General features: G+C 35.8%; 3 protein-coding genes and 1 long non-coding RNA gene across 14 annotated transcripts in view; 2 read left to right on the forward strand and 2 right to left on the reverse strand.

Moving 5' to 3' along the window:
- The window catches only part of LOC141379834 (uncharacterized), a 361,032-nt gene extending 359,101 nt beyond the window's left edge, over nt 1-1,931 (reverse strand). For 6 of the 7 annotated variants that reach the window (XR_015520186.1, XR_015520184.1, XR_015520181.1 and 3 more), the window contains exon 1: nt 1,615-1,931. This is a non-coding gene — a long non-coding RNA (uncharacterized LOC141379834). The remainder of the gene's footprint in view (nt 1-1,614) is intronic. The other variant, XR_015520183.1, reaches the window with a different exon arrangement.
- Nucleotides 1,932-6,693: 4,762 nt separating this feature from the next.
- Nucleotides 6,694-12,496, forward strand: vps29 (VPS29 retromer complex component). Of its 2 annotated transcripts, none has more exon segments than NM_200037.2 (4): nt 6,694-6,799; nt 8,960-9,151; nt 9,233-9,468; nt 12,070-12,496. In NM_200037.2, coding segments are annotated over 4 exon segments (549 nt in total). In that variant the 5' UTR covers nt 6,694-6,796; the 3' UTR covers nt 12,188-12,496.
- Nucleotides 12,496-17,308, reverse strand: fam216a (family with sequence similarity 216 member A). 2 transcript variants are annotated; one of them, XM_087299096.1, is made up of 8 exons: nt 17,132-17,308; nt 16,945-17,052; nt 16,811-16,836; nt 16,030-16,154; nt 15,794-15,920; nt 14,390-14,558; nt 14,225-14,307; nt 12,496-12,771 (listed from the first exon to the last, which is right to left on the reverse strand). In XM_087299096.1, the coding sequence occupies exons 2-8, from the start codon at nt 17,022-17,024 to the stop codon at nt 12,647-12,649; spliced, it is 735 nt and encodes a 244-aa protein (XP_087155222.1). In that variant the 5' UTR covers nt 17,025-17,052; nt 17,132-17,308; the 3' UTR covers nt 12,496-12,646. The 2 variants fall into 2 exon arrangements, with proteins under 2 accessions (XP_087155222.1, NP_001373216.2); NM_001386287.2 differs by lacking the exon at nt 17,132-17,308 and having other exon boundaries at nt 12,497-12,771; nt 16,945-17,081.
- Nucleotides 17,149-24,482, forward strand: gpn3 (GPN-loop GTPase 3). Of its 3 annotated transcripts, none has more exons than XR_015519336.1 (8): nt 17,149-17,330; nt 17,553-17,661; nt 19,652-19,819; nt 19,909-20,654; nt 21,439-22,138; nt 22,257-22,353; nt 23,924-24,052; nt 24,259-24,482. XR_015519336.1 is itself a non-coding variant. In NM_001007370.1 (8 exon segments), coding segments are annotated over 8 exon segments (858 nt in total). In that variant the 5' UTR covers nt 17,156-17,282; the 3' UTR covers nt 24,325-24,478.
- Nucleotides 24,483-25,802: the final 1,320 nt, after the last annotated feature.

Raw genomic sequence — 25,802 nt, forward strand, 5'->3', positions numbered from 1 at the left:
AGATTGTACAAGAAGCACTGCATTAAATTACATTTCCCCCACCATGTCTTTATTATATGAGCATTTATTTTAGCCCATTATATTCAATGGAGCTTCAGCATTAGCCTGCCGATTCTGACGGGCGCATGAGAGTGAACGGCTTTTTGCCTCGTTTTACGCTTGAGCAACTAAATAAATGCTAAAGTTTATTTAACTGAATGTATTTTAATAACATTACAACATCGGTGCTGTATAAGGAACCGTATAAAATGAGAAAAAGTTCACAATAACAGGTCACCGGAAGTGTATCAGCATTGGAACAGCACTAGCTCGGCATATACCCTATAAAAAAAGTGTTTGTAATGAAAGTCAATGGGGCAAAAACAGCCATCAACATAACAAATGGGTAGTAAATTTTGCCCAGAGTGTATTGTTGAGTTTGAAAGTTCTCAAAGCATTTTCTTAAAATGTCTGTCAAAATAAGATTAATCAGTTTATGTTGCTGAAACACAGAGAAGGCTGTGGCCACATTAAGACTCAAGAGCATGGATAAAAACATCCCCAACATAACAGAAGAGTTAAACATAACAAAAAATAATGAGTTGAAAATATACTGAATGCATCAGTTCCTTATAATGGTTGTAAAGGAGTGGTTTAGCCAAAAATGAACATTTTGTCATCATTATGTAATAACAAACCTGAATGATTTAACTGATTCAGTTTATATAGTCTAAATGATTTGTTCATGATCTGATCTAACGTAATTAATAAATGAAACTTGTCCAGCAGTGGCAGCATTGGTCTCAAAATTATTGTGTAAAACATGTAGAGCGCGTCATCAGTCAGCTGTTTTCCAGGCACAGAACGTAAACAATGGCACTGATTCGAACAAAACTTGCATAAATTGCTGAAAACAATAAATTATTGACTCATTTTTTTGCTGTACTAATCATTTGGACTAACAAAAAAAATGTGGAGTACAATGGATTGCCAAATGTTATAGGCTAGCAAGTCAAGAAGAAGTGAGAGAGTGTTTGTGGTTAGCCAAACTGAACCAGGATTTCAAAGGCATGAATCTTGATAACATTTCTTTTAATTTCCAGTGAAGTAAGTGAAATGTCAGTCTAATATCCTAATTCCTCTTATATGTATCTTTTGCCAAGGCTGCCGTGCAACTGACCAAAATCTTCACATAAATGTTAACAATCTTCTTAAAGAGTCACATGGATTACTTTGAACACTGTTTTACACTAAGAACAATAACTAAAGATACCTGTAACAGAAACTGCACTATTGGTCTCTCTTAATAACAATTCTTTTCATCTTTACACTTGAAAATAGACGTAAAAAGATTTATTTCAGAGATGAAGCGATACATTTTTGTGACAGACAGTGCAAGATTTTATATAATTAGCTAGAATAAATGTTATTTTTTGTGACAATAATCATGAACCAGCTACAGTGAACCAGCAGGTCTTTTGAAGGTTTCTTATTGATCAACATACTGTAGCTAAAAGTAGTGAAACCAAATTAATAGCTCTTTTTGGCAGTTCTTAATCGATTCTTTTAAGATCATGTATAGTGGTCAAAGCATCATTAAAATTTAACAAACACTGTGTAGGTTATGAGTCATACCTGTGTCCAATGTGATGTGAAACATACAGGCAGGCAGCCAGGCAAGCAGGCGGCAGGTCCACATCAAATTACTCAAATTTCTTTCAATCTTAAAAGGTTTACTGCTTCTAATATTCTTCGACATCAAATCATATCAATCATAACAGTAGATAAAAGTGCTACATGAAGTGAAATAAAAAATTAAAGTGGAACAAAAACAAAACTGTTAGGTCTCTGGCATTATGTTTATCCAAAAATATCAACCAGAGCACATGGAAGACACCATTTTGAACCATCAGGTGATGATGATCTGTATAGAATATAAAAATAAAAGTCTCATTTGAAAAAAAATCTAATCTAGTTTTATTTCACATTTGGTTCCTAGAGACACAGTATCTTTATTTGTTGAGTTTTGTGAAGATTAAAAAAATCATCATTTTAAAAAACTTAATTTACAAGCTACACACAACATAAAAATAATATTTGCAAAAATATAATGAGTTACTTTAAGCTTTTGGGACTTTTTAAAGACTGCACCAAACAGTATGCAAACATGTTATGGGTACTTTTAAAACACATACACTTCTATTTAATACAAATGCACTAGATGTATACATAAATAGCACAAAAGAAAGTTTTTTTGTGTTTGGGAAACAGGTTTGAAAGACAGAAGTGTTTTACATTTATAAAAGTGCCTGGTTTTCCCTGCTAAAATAAAGTCAGGAGGAGGTTGACATTGATTTGTAAAAGTAAATATTCATAAATATGTATTCTGAGGCAAATACGGGTCACATGTCAATCATCTGCAGTGTTTGGGGGGTTCAAGCAAAATCTAAAAGCTTCAAATCAAAAGAAGAAAAACTAAACTATGCTGTCCTGTTTAAAAGATTTTATTGAATAATAATTTTTTTAAGTGTTTTGTGATGTTTTTGCGTGTTAGGAAGATTAAAATGTTCAGGGTTACACAGAGAGGTTTTGAATAATTAAATGTACAGGGTAAAATAAGTACTAAATAATTTATATTTATATAATATCACAGTAAGTTAGCAGTGATCACAATAGGCTAATTAACCCTGAAAAAGTCAAAGCCAAGCAAACACTAGATTATATGTTATAAACACAGAACTATACAAAAGAGAGAGATCGACTTAGAGTCTTTCTTACCTCTTTTATAATGATTTAATCAGTTGTTGTTTGAAATTTTCACTGCGTTTTCCTCCCTTAAGCACTTATGCGGTATCTGTCGCCATCCTATGGTGGAACGTCAACCATATTTGCTCTGCTCAGACAGGCTAATGGCCGCCGACTCTGAATTAAATAGGCGCTATCCTTATAAATAAACTGCATATTTTATGCTGTCCAAGAGTTGCAATTAGTCAAACTTTAGTGAGTTTATTGATGTGCCCTCACTCTATGTAAGAGTAATACACAAGTTTGAAGAGGTTGTACAGATATTGCAAAAGCCAATTAGATTCGAGAACCAGACAGAACTGTTGTATGAAGAGTTCAGATGCATAAACCTCAAATGCCATTTGAAATTTCCTTCAAAAACGACCATTTTTTCTCAACCTCCTATGTTTGTTCAATGATATCACTTTACAGATAATGAAAATACCATATTCATCGACATAAAAGCGAATTTACTCAACCAAGAGCCTGAAAAAAATGCTAATTTCAGAAGAAAGTTTAGATGGCATTTAGATATTTTTGCATCTGAACTCTTCATACATAAAAATAAATAAAATGTCCTCTTTTATTTAATTTTTAAAACAAATTATTATTAATTTTAGTAAACAAAAGTTAATACATATTTAATTATTGTTTTATTGCCAGCCTTAGTTCACACTTTTTTAGTTCTGATCTTTTACACATTTGTGGCCTATGGGCTAAGTCCAAACGTTTTTGGGTCTCAAGGGGTCTGTATTTCCATAGCACAGGCCTGAACAGCAGTTGATGAGTCAGTGTTTTGAGGCTGAGAGATCCAAATGAATCTCTTTCTTCAGCTCATAGGGGAATTAAGGCTAAAAGGGTTTGGCAAGCAATAGATGCAATAATGCCCTTAGAGGAGTTTTGAGTTTCTTTGCTCACGTGTTGAGGGTTTTGATGAAGTCAGGCTTTCTTTGGATATTTTGAATAATTCGGTAGCATCACTTTGCTAGTAAAAGGTGGAGTTCAGTTCAGACATTATAAACCCATCAGTGACTAGATTAACATTTTGACTGTTTTAGATGTCATATAAATCTAAGATATTGCATGTTCATAAGGATAAATCACCAGACAATCAATAGCACAAGGCTGAGTGAGGTCGGATCTCTTGCCAAAAGACTTCATGTTCTGGATCATCTCCCTTTTCTTTAATCAGGAAAAGACTTTCAGGGTTATTTCGTGCCCACTAAACTGAGAAGGGTATTGACTGCTTCAGGACAGGGAGTTTGTGTTGGAGTTAAATTAATGCCTCGTAAAAGTTTCTCATTGTTATACGAGGCTCTTGTTCAGATGATTACACTTTAGATACCATGTAACTTACATCTGGCATAACGTATTGTGTGGATAAATAAAAGTGACACATTAAGAAGACATGCTATCATTAATAAAGTGAATTTACAGTTTTGTGCCTAATGTAGCGCGATATAAAAATACAATTCGATTACAAATGGAGCATTAGATAGCCTATTAGACAAATGGCTTTGACTCAGAATCCAACAACTCAAAGGCTTAAATGTATTCTCAGTGAAGCTAGACTGGCTTATGTTACACTGACATCTAGGGACAAAACACCAAAGCACACAGCTAATATTTAACATCATGTATATTGTTTTAACTTTTTAAAACATTAAGATTTAATTATGCTTTTTAAAAGAAGCCAAAACAGATAATTCCCTTGGCCTTGATGTTCCCATGTGGTATCAGTTTGGTTCCACTTGCCTATATTTTTCATAACCAATTTTATTCATTCATTTTCCTTCAGCTTAGTACCTTTTTTCATCAGGGGTCACCACAGCGGAATGAACTGCCAACTTATCCAGCAAATGTTTTGCACAGCGGATGCCCTTCCAGCTGCAACCCAGAACTGAGAAACACCCATACACACTCATTCACACACATACACTATGGCCAATTTAGTTTATTCAATTCACCTGTACCCAAGCAAACACAGGGAGAACATGCAAACTCCACACAGAAATGCCAACTGACCCAGCTGAGACTGGAATCAGCGAACCTCTTGCTGTGAGGCGACAGTGCTAACCACTGAGCCACCATGTCGCACTCATAACCAAATAAGAAAATTAAATGTTTTCTATGTTCTTTTTGCCAAGCAAAAACAAACCTTTTCGAGACACTGCAAAGAAACATCTCTGATTATTATCAAGCTTGTGTCATTATTAATATAAGTAGTGGTATAATACCATTTACCATGAAATATTACCGTTCCAAAGAATAACACTGACAGTGAATTAGGGGTGACATAGTGGCTCAGTGGTTAACACTGTTGCCTCACATCAAGAAGGTTACTGGTTCGAGTCCCGGCTAGTTCAGTTGCCATTTCTGTGTGGAGTTTGCATGTTCTCCCCATGTTGGCCATAGTGAATGTAAGAGTGTATGGGTGTTTCCCAGTACTGGGTTGCAGCTGGAAGGGCATCCACTGTGTAAAACAAATGCTGGTTAAGTTGGTGATTCATTCCGCTTTGGTGACCCCTGATGAATAAAAGGACTAAGCAGAAGGGAAATGAATGAATGACAGTGAATTGTTTTTTAATGTTTGAGTTGCTTCTGTATTCTGTATTTTCTGTTTATCAAAATATACTAGTAAAATTTGTTGCTGGTTTCCACAATAATTTCAGGTGACATTGATAGCCTACAGATAAAAATATTTCTAATTACTGACCAATTAAAAAATAAATAATTTCTCATAATCAGCAAATCACCATATTAAAAATAGGAAAAAATTACAGTTTAACACCTTTGGACCCTGTGTCCACAATGGACACCACGTCAGCCCATTTTTGGGGTCCCTGAGCATTTTATCTGAGTGGACGATTGTCATCCAATCAAATGGTGGTAAGGCTCACCATGTTGTAATTTGAACAAAATACAATACACTGAGGAGCAGCGTGTAGACACAGACGTAAGCCACATTTACAATGTTTTTACAGATTTTTTTACGCGTTTGCCGATATTTCATAGATTCTATTTAAAAAGGAAAGATTACACATACTTTTTAAAGTTTAAAATCTTTTGTAACACCGCCAAGCTTAAAATTTTTTCAAATGTCTGTCTATTAGGATGGACGATGGGTTCAAAATATGTTACTGAAATGAAATCTCCAGCAATGCTGATTGAACTTTTTATATAAAAAGACTATATTGATGTACTAATTCATTGCTGAAACAATTTCATATGCGGGTATGGTCTTGAAGTTCTTGAAAACAAAGCAGATTAGAGATGAGTTATCAGTTATTAGAGATGAGTTATTAAAACTACTATGTTTAGAAATGTGTTGAAAAAATCTTCTCTCCATTAAACAAATATTGGGGGGAAAAATAAATAGGGGGCTATTAATTCTGACTTTAACTATATGCTTGAAAGGTGTTGAATTTTTATTATTATAATTTGGTCTCATTATAGGAGCCTCAAGAACTGTGAAAACATATTTTTTAGAAATGTAATTTGTTTTTAATTAGAGCATAATTCAGGTCTGTATGGGGTTAAAATGCATTTAAAAAACACTGGCAAATTTTTAAAGTGTATTTGTTGCCACATTGATGCTGTCATTTTTACATCATTACCACTTTCAAATTGTTCATTGTTGTTGTGCTTTTTACCTTTTATTTAGTACAAACATTGTTTCAAAAAGTACAATAAAATGGCCCATATAGATTGCGCTAATATGAATATGATGTAGGCCTATTGTTGGCTTAAAAGGAAACCTAAACTTATATAAACATAATAAATTGAATATTAAGAACAGAAATCATTTGTAAAAATTAAAAATATTTTTAGTAGCCTTTGTAAAAATTCGCCAGATGGCGCTGTGGTGCTTTTCACGGCTAAAATGTGTTGCCAGGTCACTTTTTTATAAGCAAATCTGTGCAGTTTCCCAGTTTACTTATTTCTCTTGCGGGATCTGGCAACATCGAGTTTCTGGCCTTACGAATCAACATCAGCTTCCTGAGGTCCGTTTCAAACACGCAGGTGGACAAAAATGGTATGCTTACAAAACAGGTTTCTTTATCGCCTTACACTAATACATGTTAGCTTCATTTTAAAACCGCACGTCGACTAGATGTTTGTGCCGCTTTCCCAAAAAGCTGGCATTTTTAGGCAGGGAGTCACATGACAGCAGCGAGCTAGCGCTGCCTCAGTGATTCAACCCGTTCACAACACTGTCGAATAATCAAGTTATTTCTCTTTTAACCGACTAAAATCAATGACAATAAAAGCGTATAACTTGCTATATGAATTAAAAATGCATTTTGGTGTTGTGGTGCTTATAATGCGTTAATAGCGAACGCAGAGTCCAGTATCAGAATGCTAGCTTACAGTGGCTAACATAAAACTGTTATTTCAGCGTGTTATATATGATAAGAATGCAAGTTTATAAAAGTAAAGTCAGTGTTGCAAAATATAAAACTAGATTATCTGGTAAGCACTTACTTTTTATTCACTTTGATATCAGTTTACTACATGTTATTTGTATATGAAGAGAAACAAAAATATTGTTCCAACGCATATAATATAACGTAAAATAGATCTTCTCATTGCTTCGTTGTCAGTGAAATGATTATAAAGTGATACTATGTTCTTGTGGGATGCCTCAGCAGCTTTTACACCAAGCTTCACACTAACTCCAAATGCCACCCATTCAACCACAATAAGCTAACATGTAACCTAATTTACGTTGAGTTTTCCTGTTGATATTGTTTATCCACTTTGTTTCATTTCCCTCCTGTATCACACCATCTTTCATCTTTTGAATGTTGTTTTTTTGTTGTTGTGATCATGCATCCCTTCCCTCACACCCTTCCTCACCCACTGTTCCCCCATCCTGACCTCTGCACCGTATTCAGGCTGGTCACAGAGTAAGTGCCTCTCGTGCTCATGCTTTTCTGATTTATAGAGTAGAGCTGCTTTTTTCTCTGGGCTGCTGGATCTAAAAGGATTCCTCTCACTCTGAGACTTGCTTTCTCTTTAGACTGCTTTGGGTTTATGTTTTTTTTTTTTTTTTGCATTGAAGAATAAAGGTAAAATGATTTGTCCCTGATCATAAAGCATCTAATTATAAACTTAAGAAATAAGATTTGCAGGATACCGCTCTATACATGGGGTCGCATTTAAAAAACTTTGCGTAGAGGAATTCCTCAAAGGGAATGTACGCTAGAATATATTTATTAATGATTATGGCTCGCTTATGACTGTTTAAATAGTGTTTACTTACAACTGCTGGCATTGTCCTGTCAAGTTAGTTTTATTATTAGAAGTCAACCTTTCGTTTGGGAAGTGGCATACCCCAATTTTGTCCATACTCAATGTACGTATGTGCTTATAAATGAGACCCCTTGTTGAAAATGGCATCCTGTTTTTGGTCTTAATGCAAAATTTGGGTAACTGAGTTAAACATATCACTTGTAGAGATTTAAAATGTTTTGTTTGGAACTGTTTACTAATGTAATGCATACTGTGTAGTATATGCTGAATAAAGCTGAAGTATGTAGTTTGTGTGCTACTTATAGAAACATGACCCAAGTCAAAGACTAAAATATTACGTAAAAGTATAATAGTTAAAAAATTTTCTCTCAGAATTGTGAGTTTGCATGGTGCAAAAAAAAAATAATTTAATGCAGTGTTTCTTGTACATTCTGAGACCCACTTTATCAATCCTTTATCAATCAGGCAGTGATTTTTAAAGAAAACAGACCTTAAACGTGCCGATGTTGTAACGGCATACAGTTCACCGGAAGAGTTTGACCCAGGTTACTGACAAATTAAAAGATATGAGCAGGAATGCAGTTAAAGTTTAAGATGTTAGTATGCTAGTCCAAACATATTGTTTTCAAGGTTAAGCTGGGTTTAGCGGAGTACGACAGATCTAATTTGTCAGAACGTTCTCATTCAGACTTTTTTAGTATTTCAGCAAGTTCAGCAGAGCTAACAGTTTTAGAAGCAGCTCTCTTGCTCAGCTTTGATTTGATTGCTGTCTGATAAAAATTCCCCTCTCATTCAAAATTATTGCATTCTGTTCTTGATTCCAAAATCAGATTTTATTCAGACAGCAATGCATTGCTTGCAGCTCCATTTGTCCTTTGTCCATGTGTCCAGCAACTAACTCTTAACAAATGAACTCTAACAAAATGTATTTTGCCAATAGCTGGTCCTCGTGTTAGGTGACCTGCACATTCCCCACCGATGCAACACCCTGCCTGCCAAATTCAAAAAATTGCTGGTGCCTGGCAAGATTCAGCACATCCTATGCACAGGAAACCTCTGTACGAAGGAGAGCTACGACTACCTGAAAACACTCGCCGGAGACGTCCACATCGTCAGAGGAGACTTTGACGAGGTTGACTTTTAGTTCCTATTTTTTGTTTGATTAAAGTTGTTGATGCACTCTTTTAATTCTCTACATTCTTCGCAATGACAGAACCTGAATTACCCGGAGCAGAAGGTTGTGACTGTGGGGCAGTTTAAAATCGGTTTGATCCACGGACACCAAGTGATCCCATGGGGAGACATGGCAAGCTTGGCACTGCTTCAAAGGCAGCTGGATGTTGATATCCTCATTTCTGGCCACACACACAAATTTGAGGCTTTCGAGAATGAGAATAAATTTTATATAAATCCTGGATCTGCAACAGGGGCCTATAGTGCACTGGAAAGGTATGACATTTTGGCACCTCTTGCATCTGGTATTATTACTGTGCGATTGACATGAGCATATACACTAGGAAAGCAATCATATCAAAGGCATTGTGCACTACCTTTGGAAGTTAACAAAAGTGGACAAGCTCAAAACCTTTTAGGTCTTATTACACTCATATTTAGCGGCGTCCACCAATGTTCAGGTTGATGAAAACACATCTTGATGGGTTAGTTCACCCAAAAATGAAAATGTTGTTATTAATTACTCACCCTCATGCCATTTCAATTCCCTGAGACCTTCAGTCATCTTTTCAACACAAATTAAGATATCTTAGATGAAATCCAAGCACTCTCTGATCCTCCACAGACAGCAATGGTCCAGAGACATTCAAAGTTCATAAATGGAACCAAAAACATTGTCAAAACAGTCCATGAGACGTTAGTGGTTCGACTGAACGTATACAAAGCTTAAAGAAATGTTTAGTTTGCCACAAAAACGGGGAAAAAAGACATCAGTGTGCATTTACTAGGTTTAGTATGACATATTTGCCATTAGAGTTAGAAGCACAGCAAATAAACATCACATTTAGAGGTGTGGACCTACACTGGTCTCATGGTTCAGTTCTGATTATCATGCCATCGATTTGGTTCAATTCAATATTATGGTGCATTGAAAATGCTTTCCATACATAGTTTTATATTTTACTTCACAGCACAAAAAAAAATCTTGTATTAAAATGTTTTATTTATAAATACATTTTATATGTATTTGTAATACAATTCTGTCCTTTTATACAAGCAGTTAGATATATGAACTGTACCTTTCATTTTGCCTGCTGAAAGAAAACACTCTTTGAATGCATCAAACAAAACTCAAGTACATGCACAGAATAACATGAACATTTAAAGCAAATAAACAAACTTAAATATTATTGCTTCTTAAGCGCTGTCGAGCGAGTTCTTACACCCCTATGATTGGTCACTCGCTCAATATAAAGAGCTGTGATTGGCTCTAACGCTCTGGTGCTGTTTACCGATGAGTGACTGATAAATGGCAGTGGGAAAGCTGTGGAGAAAACTCGCTTTGCAGACACGCTCTTGTCTGGGTCCACAAGTATCGCTATAACAGCCAAAAAGAGAGGAAAAGTTACTTCCCACCAGCAGGTTAAAGGTCCACAGTAAGAGAGAGAAATGTTTACAACTTTCATTTTCTCCATAGCAGTAAAATAGGGGCTTCTGCTGTAACCTCAGTGTCAGTGAAAGAATATCCAGCAAACTTTCACACAGTAAATTGTGCCCATTTTCTGCATTTTTGTAAAGTATTTGGAATGTTTTAATTACTTGCACTCACTTCCTTCGCTGTAGTAGGCTACTTGGGATGATGTTTCTTCTTTTACAGAGAAACGTCACTAGGGCATACACAAACAGGAGCATACAAACAAAGGAAGCACCATTTTTAAATGCACACCTAAGACATTACACCGTTCTAATATATACATATAATAACAAATTATGGTCGACCGAAGCTTAAACAAACCTAGTCGTCATCTTGATGAACAACCACAAGACCAAAAAAACGAAATCTGCCATGTCCTGTTGTTGATTTACGTGGCAGTTTGAGCAGTTTTACTTTCTCCAGAGAGCTTGCGATCGCTCACCGCTCTTCTATATTTGAAGTAACAAACTTCTTGAGCTGATGATAATAACTTGATTATAACATGATTATTGAAGTGCTTCTGGCATCCTTTCAGAAACTGACAAACGTGAGAGTGAATGGCAAAACAATGGAGAAGCCGGAAAAACAAAGGAGCAAATGATTCTTTCAGCAACCTAAAACATAAACAAACTGCCCTGTTCAAACATTATCATCACCTTTTGGACCATTACAAACTCGGAATGACCGAATTACTTTTTTTTTTTTGTATAATTATTTTTTCGGGTTTTTCACCTTTTTATTTTTGATAGGACAGTAGAGAGAATAGACAGGAAAGCATGGGGAGCAGAGAGGGGAAGGATTGGTATAGGACCGTGAGGCGGAATTGATCTGTGTTGACGCACTAACCACTACACCACTGGCGCCGACGACCAAATTACTTTTTAAGTAGAGGTTACATGTGCTAGTGAAGATTAAAGATACAGGTGAGAGGTTTGCACTGACTGTGGGCTATATGTTGCGTGTTGTTTTTAAGCCCAAATAAGGACTTAAAAAAACAGCATTACATTGACATTTCCTCAAGTTAGACAACGCCTGAAACTTTCTGTCGTACACCACACCAAAACATACCCTTTTGGTAGTGGAAATGCAAGCCTGATAAAGGTGACAAATGTTGGAAAACCACTAAAGTTTTTGGTTCCTTTTCTGGACTTTACAAGTCTTGGCACCGTCTCTAGGGTCTCAGAGAGCTCTCGGATTTCATTTAAAATATCCTTATTTGTGTTCTGAAGATGAATAATTAGTATATTAGTTTGAATAAATTGAAGTAATTAATAACAGAATTTTAGTTTTTGGGGAAACTAAACTTATAATACCAGGTGTAAACAGGGCCTTAGATTTATCCTCTCCACATCATGTTTAATTATTTACACTGCATGTATGATGTGTGATTTTTCTCTTCACAGCAACATCACGCCATCATTTGTTTTGATGGACATTCAAGCATCCACAGTGGTAACGTATGTCTATCAACTTATTGGAGACGACGTCAAAGTCGAGAGAATCGAATACAAAAAGTCTTAAAGGGTGAAGATACTGTCCGCTGCCTTCTTTCAGGATGCTAATCATGTCATTCCCTCTCACCCGAATGTCACCATCATACAAATGCTGTATCATAACGTTACGCTATATTTTAATGTAATATATAATACTGTTTATATGTCACCAGGATGTCATCGCTTGTGGTTTCAGCAGATGGTTGTTTAAATGCAATAATGCTGCATTATTCGCATATTAGAGAGAATTAGTCTTATAAATATGTTTTGTGCCCTATTAATTTTTCAAGGCCTATGTTGAGTCATCTTTCATAAAATAAAACCCCACATCACATGAGCAGTGTAACTTTGTTTTATTTTTTTTATTTAAGAAAAACAAACACTTTTGACACTATTAAAATGACTGTTTTGAAATGTCTGGAACAGCTTTTTACTTGAAACTTGGATTGGTGTCATCTTTGGTATGTTTCTCATTTTCACATATCTGTTATAAAAGGAAGTCCTCGTCTTCGTCCGACAATTCATTGAAAGACAAGCCACTCATGTGACAAGCTAGATAAGAATCCATTTCTGTTGCCTTCCATTCAAAGTCAGCATCCAATGTCCGTGATCCTGGAAATTTAGGGGCATTTTGAGTAACATCAAATATAGCTACAACCTGATGTGTTTAATATATGAGGATCTTAAAGTATCCGGTCACACTTTACAATAAGGTTTCATTAATTAATGTTAGTTCATGTATTTTCTAACATGAACTACAATTGAACAATACTACTACAGCATTTATTAACGTAGTTCAACAGTTACCGATTCATTATTAAAATCAACATTCATTCTTGTTCGTTAAAAACTGTATTTTTATCAATTAACTTTAACAAAGATGAATAAATACTGTAATAAATAGATTGATCATTGTTTGTTTATTTTAGTAATCACATTCAATGTGCTGTATGTAAGTTTTTGACTCTTCTAAAGCATGAAAATACCATAATATGTTTGTAGATATTTAAGAAACATGCAAGGTGAACATTCTTGTTTATCTGAAAAACTATGCTAAAGTCAGTTAATCTGCTTTGAAAATGTGAGTTACGTGCCGGGACGTCTGTCTTCGTTTTGGTCACTTTAACCCATCCCAATGCCAGTGTAGCCTATTATATTTCAGCACCCCGAATTGCCGTGGTGGAACGCAGCGTATTTCATTCATTTCCTCAGGTGGACAGTAGCAGACTGCGAAATGAGACGCAGATTCGAGGTTCCACATGAGGTGGTTATTTATTAGCACATAATATAAATATTACAAACGTAAACATTAGGTAAACCGGTTACATTGTAACCCCATGTCCTAACAACATGCTATGTGATGAGATATGCTGTAATCAGCAATTGGGCTGTTTGCACCAGACAAAAAACGACAGAAATTTAAATACAGCCATTCAGAAACACAGAATAGTGCACTCACTGCACTCCATCGAAATGATAAGGTTTATAATCTAATTAATGCATATTAAACCTCTTTAACATTATTAAATGTACATGCGGAATCACTGATATTGGACTGATATAGTCACAGTTCCGAGGTTCCATTTCAAATGGTTTATTTTATTTTCAAGATCTGAGATGAACAATCTGCTGCTGCTTTCAGTAGTATGGCAGTAAATGTCATGTAAAATGCCATTTCAAACTCGCATTATTAGCATTTAACACTGAATAAAGCACATAAGGGGTGTACCTGAGGTGATCATTGTCTGTTTGTCCTGTTGTTAGCTGCAAGAAATAGATGCCGTTTCTAAAATATAATTTTCTGGTGTTGGTTAGAACAAAAACTCCTTTTAAAATGGAAAATGTTTCTTCTATCTCGTGTCGTTACTTTTATATGGAACACGACTTAAATCAGCCTTTAGGCTCTAGTCAGATTCGCTCCTGTTGATGTCTTCAATCTGGCAACCTGCGCGTACGTGTGTTTTGGTGTCAAACTTACATACTGCACCTATAACTTTAACTAATACAACCTTACTGTAGAGTGTTACCAAGAATAGTGTTTTTTGAACAATAAGGACAAACTTACCTCGTAAAGTAGTGTGGTTTGGAATGGTTGCCCTTCTCTTGTTGGACTGCACTGTCTTTGATTTCACAAATTCAGAAGACCTTCTGTGTAATAGTTAAATTTCAGAATTACAGGAATTACAGCTTAAGCATTTCCACATTATAGCTGGGAGAATGAATTTCTTACCTCTGATGATTGATGATTTTAGGTAAAATAGTTTTCTTTTCTTTCGATTTTTTTCCAATTCCTTTTGTCTTGATTGTCGATGTACTTTCAAGGTTTTCCATGTGTTCTATTTCCGGGACGCATGTTGATGTCTGCACTTTCACTTGTAGATTTGTATTCACTTCCGGCACTAAATATGGAGTAAAGAAATTAAAGTTATAATATAGACATTTTAATATTTAATTGTAATAGAATGCTACGGGAATAACCAGAAGACTAAAGGTGCATTCATTCCATGTCATAATTATGAAATTCCATCAGTAAAAAACATTCACATACTCCTAGATCTCTTATTCATATAACATCATATTCATATATTGGTCATAAAACTCATATTACAACTTGAGAATGACACTTGCAATTAATTTTGCCGCTATAGCCAGAGTTTTCCACAGATCCATCATTGAGTCTATTTGTTTACGTGTTAGTAAATTTCATATAATTGAGTTTTTAAATTAATTTCAGTAATAATTTTGACTAATGTGAAAATGTTCATTTGATTTATTTACAAAACAGTTTATAATAACTTTAGTAATAAAGAATACTTTCTGTCTTTTATTAGATATATGAGAGAGTTGCTTTGCTTACCAAATAAAGTGAATCTAATTGGATTTGCATTGTAAAAATTTAATAAAAGTTAAAAATGTATTATTTTTTTTTTCATATATTAAGTTTTTAGTTACTATACTCCCAAAATTATTCTGCATAAATCCGCAATTTTTTATAAAATTCTATGCAGAAATAGCAAAAACTGTTTGCAGATTCTGTCTGGCTCTACAAATGGCTAACTCTTTTAGTGCAATTGCTTTAGTGTGCACTTATTTGCCTAATGTTGCAGGCTAGCTAGCCTTACGGTGGCATTGCTAGAGCTGTGTTCACACCATGTTGTAATTACTCCAATTTTGAAATTACAAAACAATTATTACTAGTGTCCCAAATGATGCATTATATATTTAAAATATCCACTTAAACACTATATATTCGTACACTAGGCTCAACTGTAACAAATGACAAAAACAAGTGTAGTGTATGAACTTTAAAGGGTTGTTATTATTAAGTTTTAAACACACTATGCGCCATTTGTATCTAAAACAACACCTAGTTACCTAATTAACATAATTAGCTTTGAAGGTCATGTTTTTAATATAAGTCTATCCTGTGGAAGTGACATTGTGGACGAAATTTCAAGATGTTCACTACAGACATTATTTTACTCATAAGCTAAACAAAAAAAACAAGGTAAAACACCATAGCAAGTTCTTAAGAGAAGGAGGAATCTTGACTTCAATCTGAGTTTGGCACTATAACTTCCTTGCTAATGCAGGTTATATAAATAGCTTGCTCATTTTATGAGGTAAAGTTTACCTGTCTTGATACACCGGTGTAGAACATTCATGTAGTGTTGACATATTAGCTGGCGCATGTGCTCAGTGCTGTAGGCCTCTTCCATACGGTACAGAAAACGCTTCTGTCCGGGTGTCAAGATTGGATGCTGAAAACAAGACATTTGAACGTGAATTTGTGTTTATTACAGCTGCTGTATCTGATATTTATATTGCAATGCAAAATATAATATTTAAGCATTTATTTAAATGAAATACCTGTAAAAACGGTGCAGCAGTCATCGTCTTCTGAATATGAATAGTTTTAGTAGTCTGATCTTGTTCTGGTACATGAGCAGTTGCAGGTCTCTGTGTTTTATGTCCAAACACTGGGTTTCCTTTGCCTGGATAACGAAATCAACGTATAGAGAATAGAAATGAGAATGAAAGTAGTGCTAATGCTTTAATGGAATGTCACAGTTTATATGACAATACCTAATATAGTAATAACACGAGGTAGTGGTTTACACTCTTCAGTCTAGCTCAATTACTGTATGTCAGGGACTCTGGTTACTCTGACCAAATTATACAGGTGTAACGTTCACACAGATTAAGCGTGTGAAGGGAAACTCGGGTTACTAGAAAGATTAATGGCTGTTCTTTGAGTTTACATTCACTGTCCACGGTAATGCAGATGCCCATATGGGCTATGTATGGAACAAGTGTAAAAGGGCATTAAAACCAACAATTTTAGTGTAGCACAGCATGCAAAATAACGCATGAAAGTAATTAGAATTATGCTATTAAAGCATGTGAGTTTATAAGCTACAGTATTTTGTTATTAAATAAGAGGGGGCATTATTATTACTATTTATATAAATATAACTTTATAATTCTGATAATTTTAGAGCATTTTTAGAAATGTTCCCAATAAAAAAAGGTAAAAAAAAAAAAAAAGGTTTCTGATAAATCTTCTGATACAAAACTTTGTAAAAACTAAAATGATAATTGGAATTAAATAGTTTACATGGATGGATGATTAAGCAATAATAAAACTTACCATCTTGCACATTGAGACCAGATAGCCTGTCAACACATTTTATAATAAGAAACACGTAATTTATTTAAGAAATATATTATTTTAAAAAACAACACAAAGTAATTGGTATAGCCTAGTGAAATTACATTTCTTACCTTGAAGGCAAAGACGATCTTTTGTGGTACAGACGGTTTTTGTCGCTGATATTTTCGGTGAATTTCACGTGCTTTTGCATGCCTGGCGCGTTACCTGAACTGCGAGACCTGTAGAATATTCACAAGTGAAATTAGACAACCTGTAATCCCATCCGAAAGTGCGCGTGCGTTGTTTCCAGTGTTTGACCTCAGCGGGCTTCCGTAGGCGACTGAAAAACAGCATGGCAGCCCTAGAGCTTGCGTTTTGTACACATTACGGTAGCAAGTAACGTTTTTTTCTGTGAAACAACTAAAGACGAAATAATAATTGTAGTACAGTTGGAGCTGGAGAACTGACAATGCCTCGCTACGCGCAGCTCGTGATGGGTCCTGCCGGAAGTGGAAAGGTAATTAAGCACATTATGCAACTGGTTAAGCTAAATTACTACTAACGTTAATAGATTCCTATGATTGTAATTTTAGTTTGTTATCAACTGTATATACGTGTTTAAGTATTAAATGCTAAACATTAGTGTGGTCTGCATTGCTCATGATAAAGTAAAATTTTTCAAACAGTAACACGTCGTTATTTTCTTCATGGTACATTTACATTGTCTTTTTTTTTCAAGAGTACATACTGTGCCACAATGTTAGAGCATTGCCAGGCCCTCAACCGATCTGTACAGGTGGTGAATCTGGATCCAGCCGCAGAGCATTTCGAGTATCCTGTCATGGCAGGTGAGGAGTCAATAGATAAACAAACTGGCCATTATATATTGTAGTAGGGTACAGTGCAGTTCTGTTTTAGGATCACAACAATCCATTTCAGTGAGGTTTTTTTTTTCTTTCCTTTCAGTCTTTGTGTACATTATAATGCTTCCTCTGCAATTATGACTGATACATTTTACCATAATTGCTTAAAATAAAATCTAGTATGATCACTTATTTTTCTGTAAACATATTATAAGATTTCATCAATAAGTATATAAATTAAATATTAAAATACTAAGTTTGTCATTTTTAAAATTTAATAAAAATTCAGTTTCAGCATTTCCCATGTTTATTTTACTAGCGCACATTATAATTTTTAAAATATAACAATTAATGCATGAAAGTTAATCCACTGCAAAAATCATATTGGTAATCTTCAGTTAAAGTCTGTCTATCAGGCCCGTATCCAGCCTGGTGAAAGCGGTGGGTTTTTTTTCCCAAAAAGTAGATCTTTTTCCAGTTATTTGCCTCATTTTCCATTTCATTATTAGATTTCAATGCTCCATTTAGTGACATTTTAAACATTAATTTTAGCTGAATTAGCTTGTCGGAGGGTCATCATAACCACACTTTTTGATGTGCCAAAAATATTTCCTAAGTATTTCGAATAAAGAAATTTGACAAATATTTATTTTTAAAATACCAATTTATTACATCATATATCATTTTAAAAAGTTTCAAATCAAAAACTGTAACCTATTATAGTTTAATAGGCTAATAACAAACTGGCCAGCACATTCCTCAGTCAGAAATTGGCCATAATAATAATAATATAGAGCTTCTGAATTTTTCGCTGATGTTCCCTGCTCAACTATTACTCTATTAGCTCATTCCAACAAGGTGTCCAACGAGACTCTGCTGCGTTACCGCGTCAGCTCAACTCTCCCATCCTTTTTTTATCTTTTGTTATTCTGGATTCCGGAGGACAAACTTGCAAATAACACCGCTTTTCTCCAGTCTACCTCCGATAGGAGCACCTCCAATTCACATTCTGTTCAAAGTTTCTCTTTTGCTTGCTTTTGCCATTGCTTCTTCATTTGGTTTTGCCAAAGTAGAGTCATTAGCATATTCATAAGGGGAGGAGGCAGGGAGGGGTTTTGCGCTCGTGCATGTTTCGCTCAGTTTCACGTTCATTCGGATGTGCAAAGAGAATATGCGTGTGATTCGGCGTACACAGTGTTTCATACATCTGAATTTTGTACTGCGTACGCACATTTACAGCTTTTTGCGTACGCAATGTTTTAGTACGATTTCAACGCAAGTCTTCGTACATGAGGCCCCAGAATTCACCTCTGACGTCTACAGACATTGTTTTGACTTCCAGTAATGATGTCAAATCTTGTTAATATTTGGCTGATTTTAGGCTGTGTTGGTAAGTGACAAAAATCCAACGTCTGATAGATGTCATAGTGGTATCGTCCACACAACGTCAAGGTGTAACATGATTAGAGATTGATATTTGGTTGATTTGAGTTTGAACATTGACATCAGCCTGACGTTGGGTTCTGATTTTAACCCGATATTCGTTTCCACACAAAATTTAACATCCTCACGCCCCCACCTGCAGAGGTGGGTCTTCATTTTCTTCTGCATTTGACAGCCGCATTTCAGTTTGACAGCTTGAGCTACAATATCCTAACCACATCCCTCCTACCATTAGTTTCCTTTGAGGGAATAATGCGCAAAAATAAAGCTCCACCCATACTCAATATTTCATTTCAATTGAAAGTACATCAACATAATGAAATAAAATTCTCTGTAACTTCTGATTTATGCAGACTTTAACTTCAAAAGAACAACCTAGACACAAAACGAGAGAGATTACATTTAAAGCATGTATTTTTTGTCCCTAAAGAATCCCCCTTTAGCCAGAAAATGAAGTCTACTAAGTGCCTTCTCAGTAAGTTTTACATTTTTAAAGGCATTCAGTATTTTGTTACGATCTCCCCATATACAGATATACGAGAACTGATCCAGGTAGATGACGTTATGGAGGATGACTCACTGAGATTTGGCCCCAATGGAGGACTGATCTTCTGTATGGAGTACTTCTCCAACAACTTTGACTGGCTGGAGGAGAGTCTCGGTCACGTGGAGGATGACTATATACTGTTTGATTGCCCTGGTAAGTTGTGATAAACCAGATGTACTGTTGATGTACATACTGTTGGTGATTATGATGGTGCGATACAGATTGTGTTCTCTTGACTGCAGGTCAGATCGAGCTCTACACTCATCTGCCTGTTATGAAGCAGCTGGTGGAGCAACTGCAGCAATGGGAGTTTCGTGTGTGCGGCGTCTTTCTGGTTGACTCACAGTTTATGGTTGAGACGTTTAAGGTACTGCTTGGTACACAGCAATAATAACAATTGATGTCTTGTTTTTCTATAAAAAATACATTTAAAGAGGTGGGTCATCCAAAAGCGAAAATTCAGTGATCATTTATGCAGAGTTCAGACTGCATGAATTTCAAAGTAGTCATGTCACAGATGTTTTCACACTGCATGATTATCTGGGGTAGCATTTTGTTACTGCTTTGTTTACACTGCAAGATGGATCGGTGACAGGGGGGTTCACATTGCATGACTTTACAATAGCAAAAATCGCCAACAACTTTGTCTCGGTTTACTACATCTCACATATAAACACGCGAGAAGTGACATGGAAACAACGCAAAGTCACATAGTATATGTTTTGTTATTAACTACATAATGAGAAAGAAGCCTTTAGTAGGGTAAAATATGTACTTGTGTTGCTCACCTGACCTTTGTAGGGAATTAGCTATTTTCGACTCGGTTGTGGTATTGCTCAGATGACACGTCAGACATGGGTGCTTCTGCCAAATTTCCACAATTTTTCCCTCTATTTCTTAGATCCAGACTGAAAAGAAGCCCTTTTAACTTCCCCAAACTCCTGCTGGCCTTCAGATACCCATACTAGTGGATGCTGCTTTCTCATTAGCCCCTTTCACACATACAGACCTTTCCGGAAAATTGCCGGCAATTTTCCGGAAACCTTGTATGTGTGAACAGGTCCTTTTTAAAAATACCGGTAAATTCGTTCTGGCTATTTTCCGGAAAGAGAAGTTGTAACATTACCGGCAATTTGCCGGAATGCTGCGCTGTGTGAATGCAGAAGGAAGATTACCGTAATAAGCGCGTGCACGTCTAGAACGTGCTGACGTGAGACGTCTGCTTTAGCCAATCACAACAGTCAGACGCATTTACGTCCGCGCGGTTTGTGAGAATAAAAACCTTTGAATATTTTTCCAGACACATTTAGCTGCTAGAAGTTAGTCAGGTCACGTTTATATGTTCTTCTTAATGCCAACTGTGTAAATAATCATCGATGAGATGCTTATGATAAGCCGTTGTTTGTTTACCTTTAAGCTTTGCGTGCGCCTTTGAAACAGCCTGTGAGCGCCTGCACACGCACATATTATGAACATCTCGACATGAGAAAGTGATCCTGCGAAAGTTGTTCACAATATTGATCATCCACAGAGTTTGTAATTTAGTCAAATGTTTACAAATACAAGCGCAGCCGTTTAAAGCTCATTTGTGGTGAATGATGTCAGAATTTACCGGTATTTTGGAATGGATGTGTGAATGCTCTTTTCCGGAAAATTTCCGTAACGTCCTCGCCTGTGTGAACAGCGCTTTTTTGAATATACCGGTAAAGTCGTTCCGGAAATTTTCCAGATATTTACCGGTATCACTGTGTGAAAGGGGCTATTGGCTGTAGGTAATCGCCGCTGTTATTTTCAGTCAGAACTCATTTCACTTGACATGATTTTGAATCTCTGACAGCTCCAAATATGTAGCATGCCAAATATCTCACGGGTGTCTGCGACTCGTTTGCGATTCTCTCAGATCTAGTCTTTGATTTCACTCTGTGTGACTGTTACTGTAACGAGCACCGAGTTGTCTGCGATTTCGCAAAACCTGTCCGCGGGGCAAAAATCTTTTAGTCTGAACTCGGCATAACTCGTCCTTCACTTGTTCTTCTGTTGAATGCAAAGGAAGATATTCTGAAGAACATTGGAAAAAAGCAACCACTATGGATGTTATTGGCTGCGTTTTTCCAACATTCTTCAGAATATCTTGTTTTGTGTCCAACAGAAGTATTACTAAAAGTTTACAACCACTTGAGTGTCAGTAAATGGTGAGGAAATATTCACTTTTTGGGTAGACTATCCTTTTAAGTATTCTATTTATGTAAAGTGGTAAGAAAGTCTGTCGTCAAGTGTGGCTTGGATTTTTACAGTGGTTTGAGAAACCTACTAAAATTCTGAAAACCTAAATTTGATAATTGTTGTAATTTCCAAGTTTATCTCTGGAGTTATGGCTGCTTTGAGTGCCATGGTGATGCTAGAAATCCCACAAGTCAACATAATGACGAAAATGGATCTACTCAGTCCAAAGGCCAAGAAGGAAATAGAAAAGTATGTTTTAAGCAATTCATATCATTTTCGTTTAACCAAAATTTAGATGAATTGTTAATGTCATGACTGTGTGTGTGTGTGTGTGTGTGTGTGTGTGTGTGCGCGTGTTTTTTTTAAGGTATCTGGACCCAGATATGTACTCAATGATGGAGGACAATTCTGTTGCTTTGAGAAGCAAGAAATTCAGCAAGTTAACCAAGGCCATATGTGGTTTGGTAAGTTATAGTTGCAAGGATTTTGCTTAACATTGAAGCATGAATAATAAAAAAGTGGTATTTCTAAAATCGGGTACACCTTTTATGTGTAAACAAGTGAAAAAGCTAAATACAGTATATGCTCATCATATGAGGGTACTGTCAGTATAGTATATAGACTATACTCATTGAATATATAATTGAATATTTAAAATATTATCTTTATTATGTTACTTAGTTTATTACTAGTATAGAATTACTGTCAAATTACAACACTACAGGATTATAATTGTTGAAATGCTTAAAAGAAAAACAGCATTTTGTTTTTATTCAGTCACTGCCTTCATGCTGTTTGATGATTACATAACCATATAACATTCACATTTAGTCATATACCAGATGATTTTGTCCAAAGCGACTTAAAATTGAGGAGACATTCAGCGATTCAACAAGAAGAGGCAATACACAGAAGAAGTGAAAATTATACAAGTAACAAAAGCCCCTTTCACACAGTGATACCGGTAAATTTCTGGAAAATTTCCGGAACGACTTTACCGGTATATTCAAAAAAGCGCTGTTCACACAGGCGAGGATGTTACGGAAATTTTCCGGAAAAGAGCATTCACACATCCATTCCAAAATACCGGTAAATTCTGACATCATTCACCACAAATGAGCTTTAAACGGCTGCGCTTGTATTTGTAAACATTTGACTAAATTACAAACTCTGTGGATGATCAATATTGTGAACAACTTTCGCAGGATCACTTTCTCATGTCGAGATGTTCATAATATGTGCGTGTGCAGGCACTCATAGGCGCACGCAAAGCTTGAAGGTAAACAAACAACGGCTTATCATAAGCATCTCATCGATGATTATTTACACAGTTGGCATTAAGAAGAACATATAAACGTGACCTGACTAACTTCTAGCAGCTAAATGTGTTTGGAAAAATATTTGAAGGCTTTTATTCTCACAAACCGCGCGGACGTAAATGCGTCTGACTGTTGTGATTGGCTAAAGCAGACGTCTCACGTCAGCACGTTCTAGACGTGCACGCGCTTATTACGGGAATCTTCCTTCTGCATTCACACAGCGCAGCATTCCGGCAAATTGCCGGTAATGTTACAACTTCTCTTGCCGGAAAATAGCCAGAACGAATTTACCGGTATTTTCAAAAAGGACCTGTTCACACATACAACCTTTCCTGAAAATTGCCGGTAATTTTCCGGAAAGGTCTGTATGTGTGAAAGGGGCTAATGTTACAAGGGAGTTTTCTTTTTTTGTTTGTTTGTTTTTTTAAATGTGGTGTCATTGTAAGACAGTGTCTGGTGCAAATGTGCAAAACTGATGCAAGTGTCTGTTAAAGTGTCAGAAAGATGAAGAGTGTTTTTTTTTTCTATGGGTGGTTTGTCAAGCCCACTCGCCTAGAAGAGGGACACTCAGAATTGAAATTGTTGAGTGGTGTGAATAAATTGAATTATAAATTTATCAAATGAATCTTTCAGCCCTAGCATTGTCATACTTTCAAGTTATTTTTATAGTTTGCAAGCACAAAATAAATAGTTGAAATGGCACTGTTTCCTTCAGATTGATGACTACAGTATGGTTCGCTTCCTGCCCTTCGATCGCACTGATGAGGAGGGCATCAACATTGTCCTGCAGCACATTGATTTCTCCATACAGTATGGGGAAGACCTGGAGGTCAAAGAGCCCAAGGTTTGTGCATAACGTTGTTGCCAAATGCTGAGAATGGATGTTTGGTTTGAAGAGATATTTGATTACATGTATTGATGTGGTAAAATCAGAGCTGTAAGCAGCAGACCAATCACAATAGGCTGATCCATGTGACAATTCAGTTGTTTAATCAAATCTCAACCAAAATACTCATATAAAATGCTTAAGTGTTTTCCTTTTTTTCCTAGGAAGTAGATGAGGAACCCAGCAATTCCAATTTTGATGCGTTCTTCCAAGACACAGCAGATTCTTGAGCTAAGAGCCAGTTCACACTTAGTTTCTTTATATTTTGTCATGATTTCATTGTTTGAAGGATGAAACAATAACCTGTGCTATGCAGAGTTTTATCAAATATTGTTCATTTTTAGAACTGTATATTTATTTTTGCAATAAAAAATATGGAAATTTCAAATGTGTTTTATTTTGCTCAAAATCTTCTTGTTACATTTTATCTTTGAAGTGTAACAACTTTAGAGATCTTTTCAATACTATAGTATTGTTACAATATAGTTAAAACTATAGTATTTGAAGATTAAACCAGTGGGTAAAACTAAATGGTAATTAAAAAGCACCTTGGTTTCTAAACTTTTACAGGAAATAAAGCCATGGTTTGTTTTGGTAACAGAAGACATTGATAGTGACGTTCCTTAAATTTCCAGAATAGTGGTTGATCTTGGTTATTTATTCAGTGGCTGTTAAACTTTTATATTGAACCTTCCAGTCTTGAATATTTGATTTGAACCTTGTTAATAGGAGGTAGGAATAGTTCACGCATCATTTACTCATCCTCCTTTTGTTGCAAACCTATTTGAGTTACTTTCTTCTGTTGAACACAAAAATAAAAGATATTTTAAAGAATGTTGGAAACCCTGAACACTGGAACACTGACCTCATTTCTGGGTGAACATTTTATTAATTGATAGTTTACCCAAAAATGAACATTGTCATCAATTACTCACCCTATACTTGTTTCAAACCTTTGAGTTTATTTCTTGTGTTGAACACAGGAAAATTCATTTATTTTCCTTCGGCTTATACCCTTTGTTGGTCATTGGTTACCACAGCGGATTGAACCACCAACTTATTCAGCATATGTTTTACACAATGAAAGCCCTTCCAGCTGCAACCCACTACTGGGAAGCACCCATATACTCATTCACACACATACACTACATCCAATTTAGTTTATTAAATTCACCTATAGTGTTTAGACAGTGATGGGGAACCAGCGCACCCGAAGGAAATCTACGCCAACACAGGGAGAACATGCAAACTCCACACAGAAATGCCAACTCCCAGCCGGGACTCGAACCAGCACCCTTCTTGCTTTGAGGCAAGAGTGCTAACCACTGAGCACTTTTTTTCCCTGTGGATGTCAATGTTTACAAGTTTTAATTTTTCTTCAAAATGTCCTTTAGTGTTAAACGAAAGAAACTCAAAGGTTTGGAACGACTTGAGGGCGAGTAAATATAATTTTTTGTGTGAACTAAATCAAATCAAATCACTTTTATTGTCACATCTGCAGCAGCATCATCTATGGTGAGTGAAAAGCTTAACTAACCCTTTAAATCTAAAATACTAAAACTGTGTAATCTTTTCGACTGTCGTGAGGTGAAAATACTTTGCGCATGGAACGTTTTTTGAATATTCAATGGATATTTTACTGGATAATCTCTGGGGGAAAGAGAGACTGTAACCGTTACCTTTGGCGCCCTCCAGTGGTTTTGGCGAG

This window comes from Danio rerio, chromosome 21 (genome assembly GCF_052040795.2).
Source record: "Danio rerio strain M-AB ecotype USA chromosome 21, GRCz13ab, whole genome shotgun sequence".
In the NCBI taxonomy this organism is placed as follows: Eukaryota; Metazoa; Chordata; class Actinopteri; order Cypriniformes; family Danionidae; genus Danio; species Danio rerio.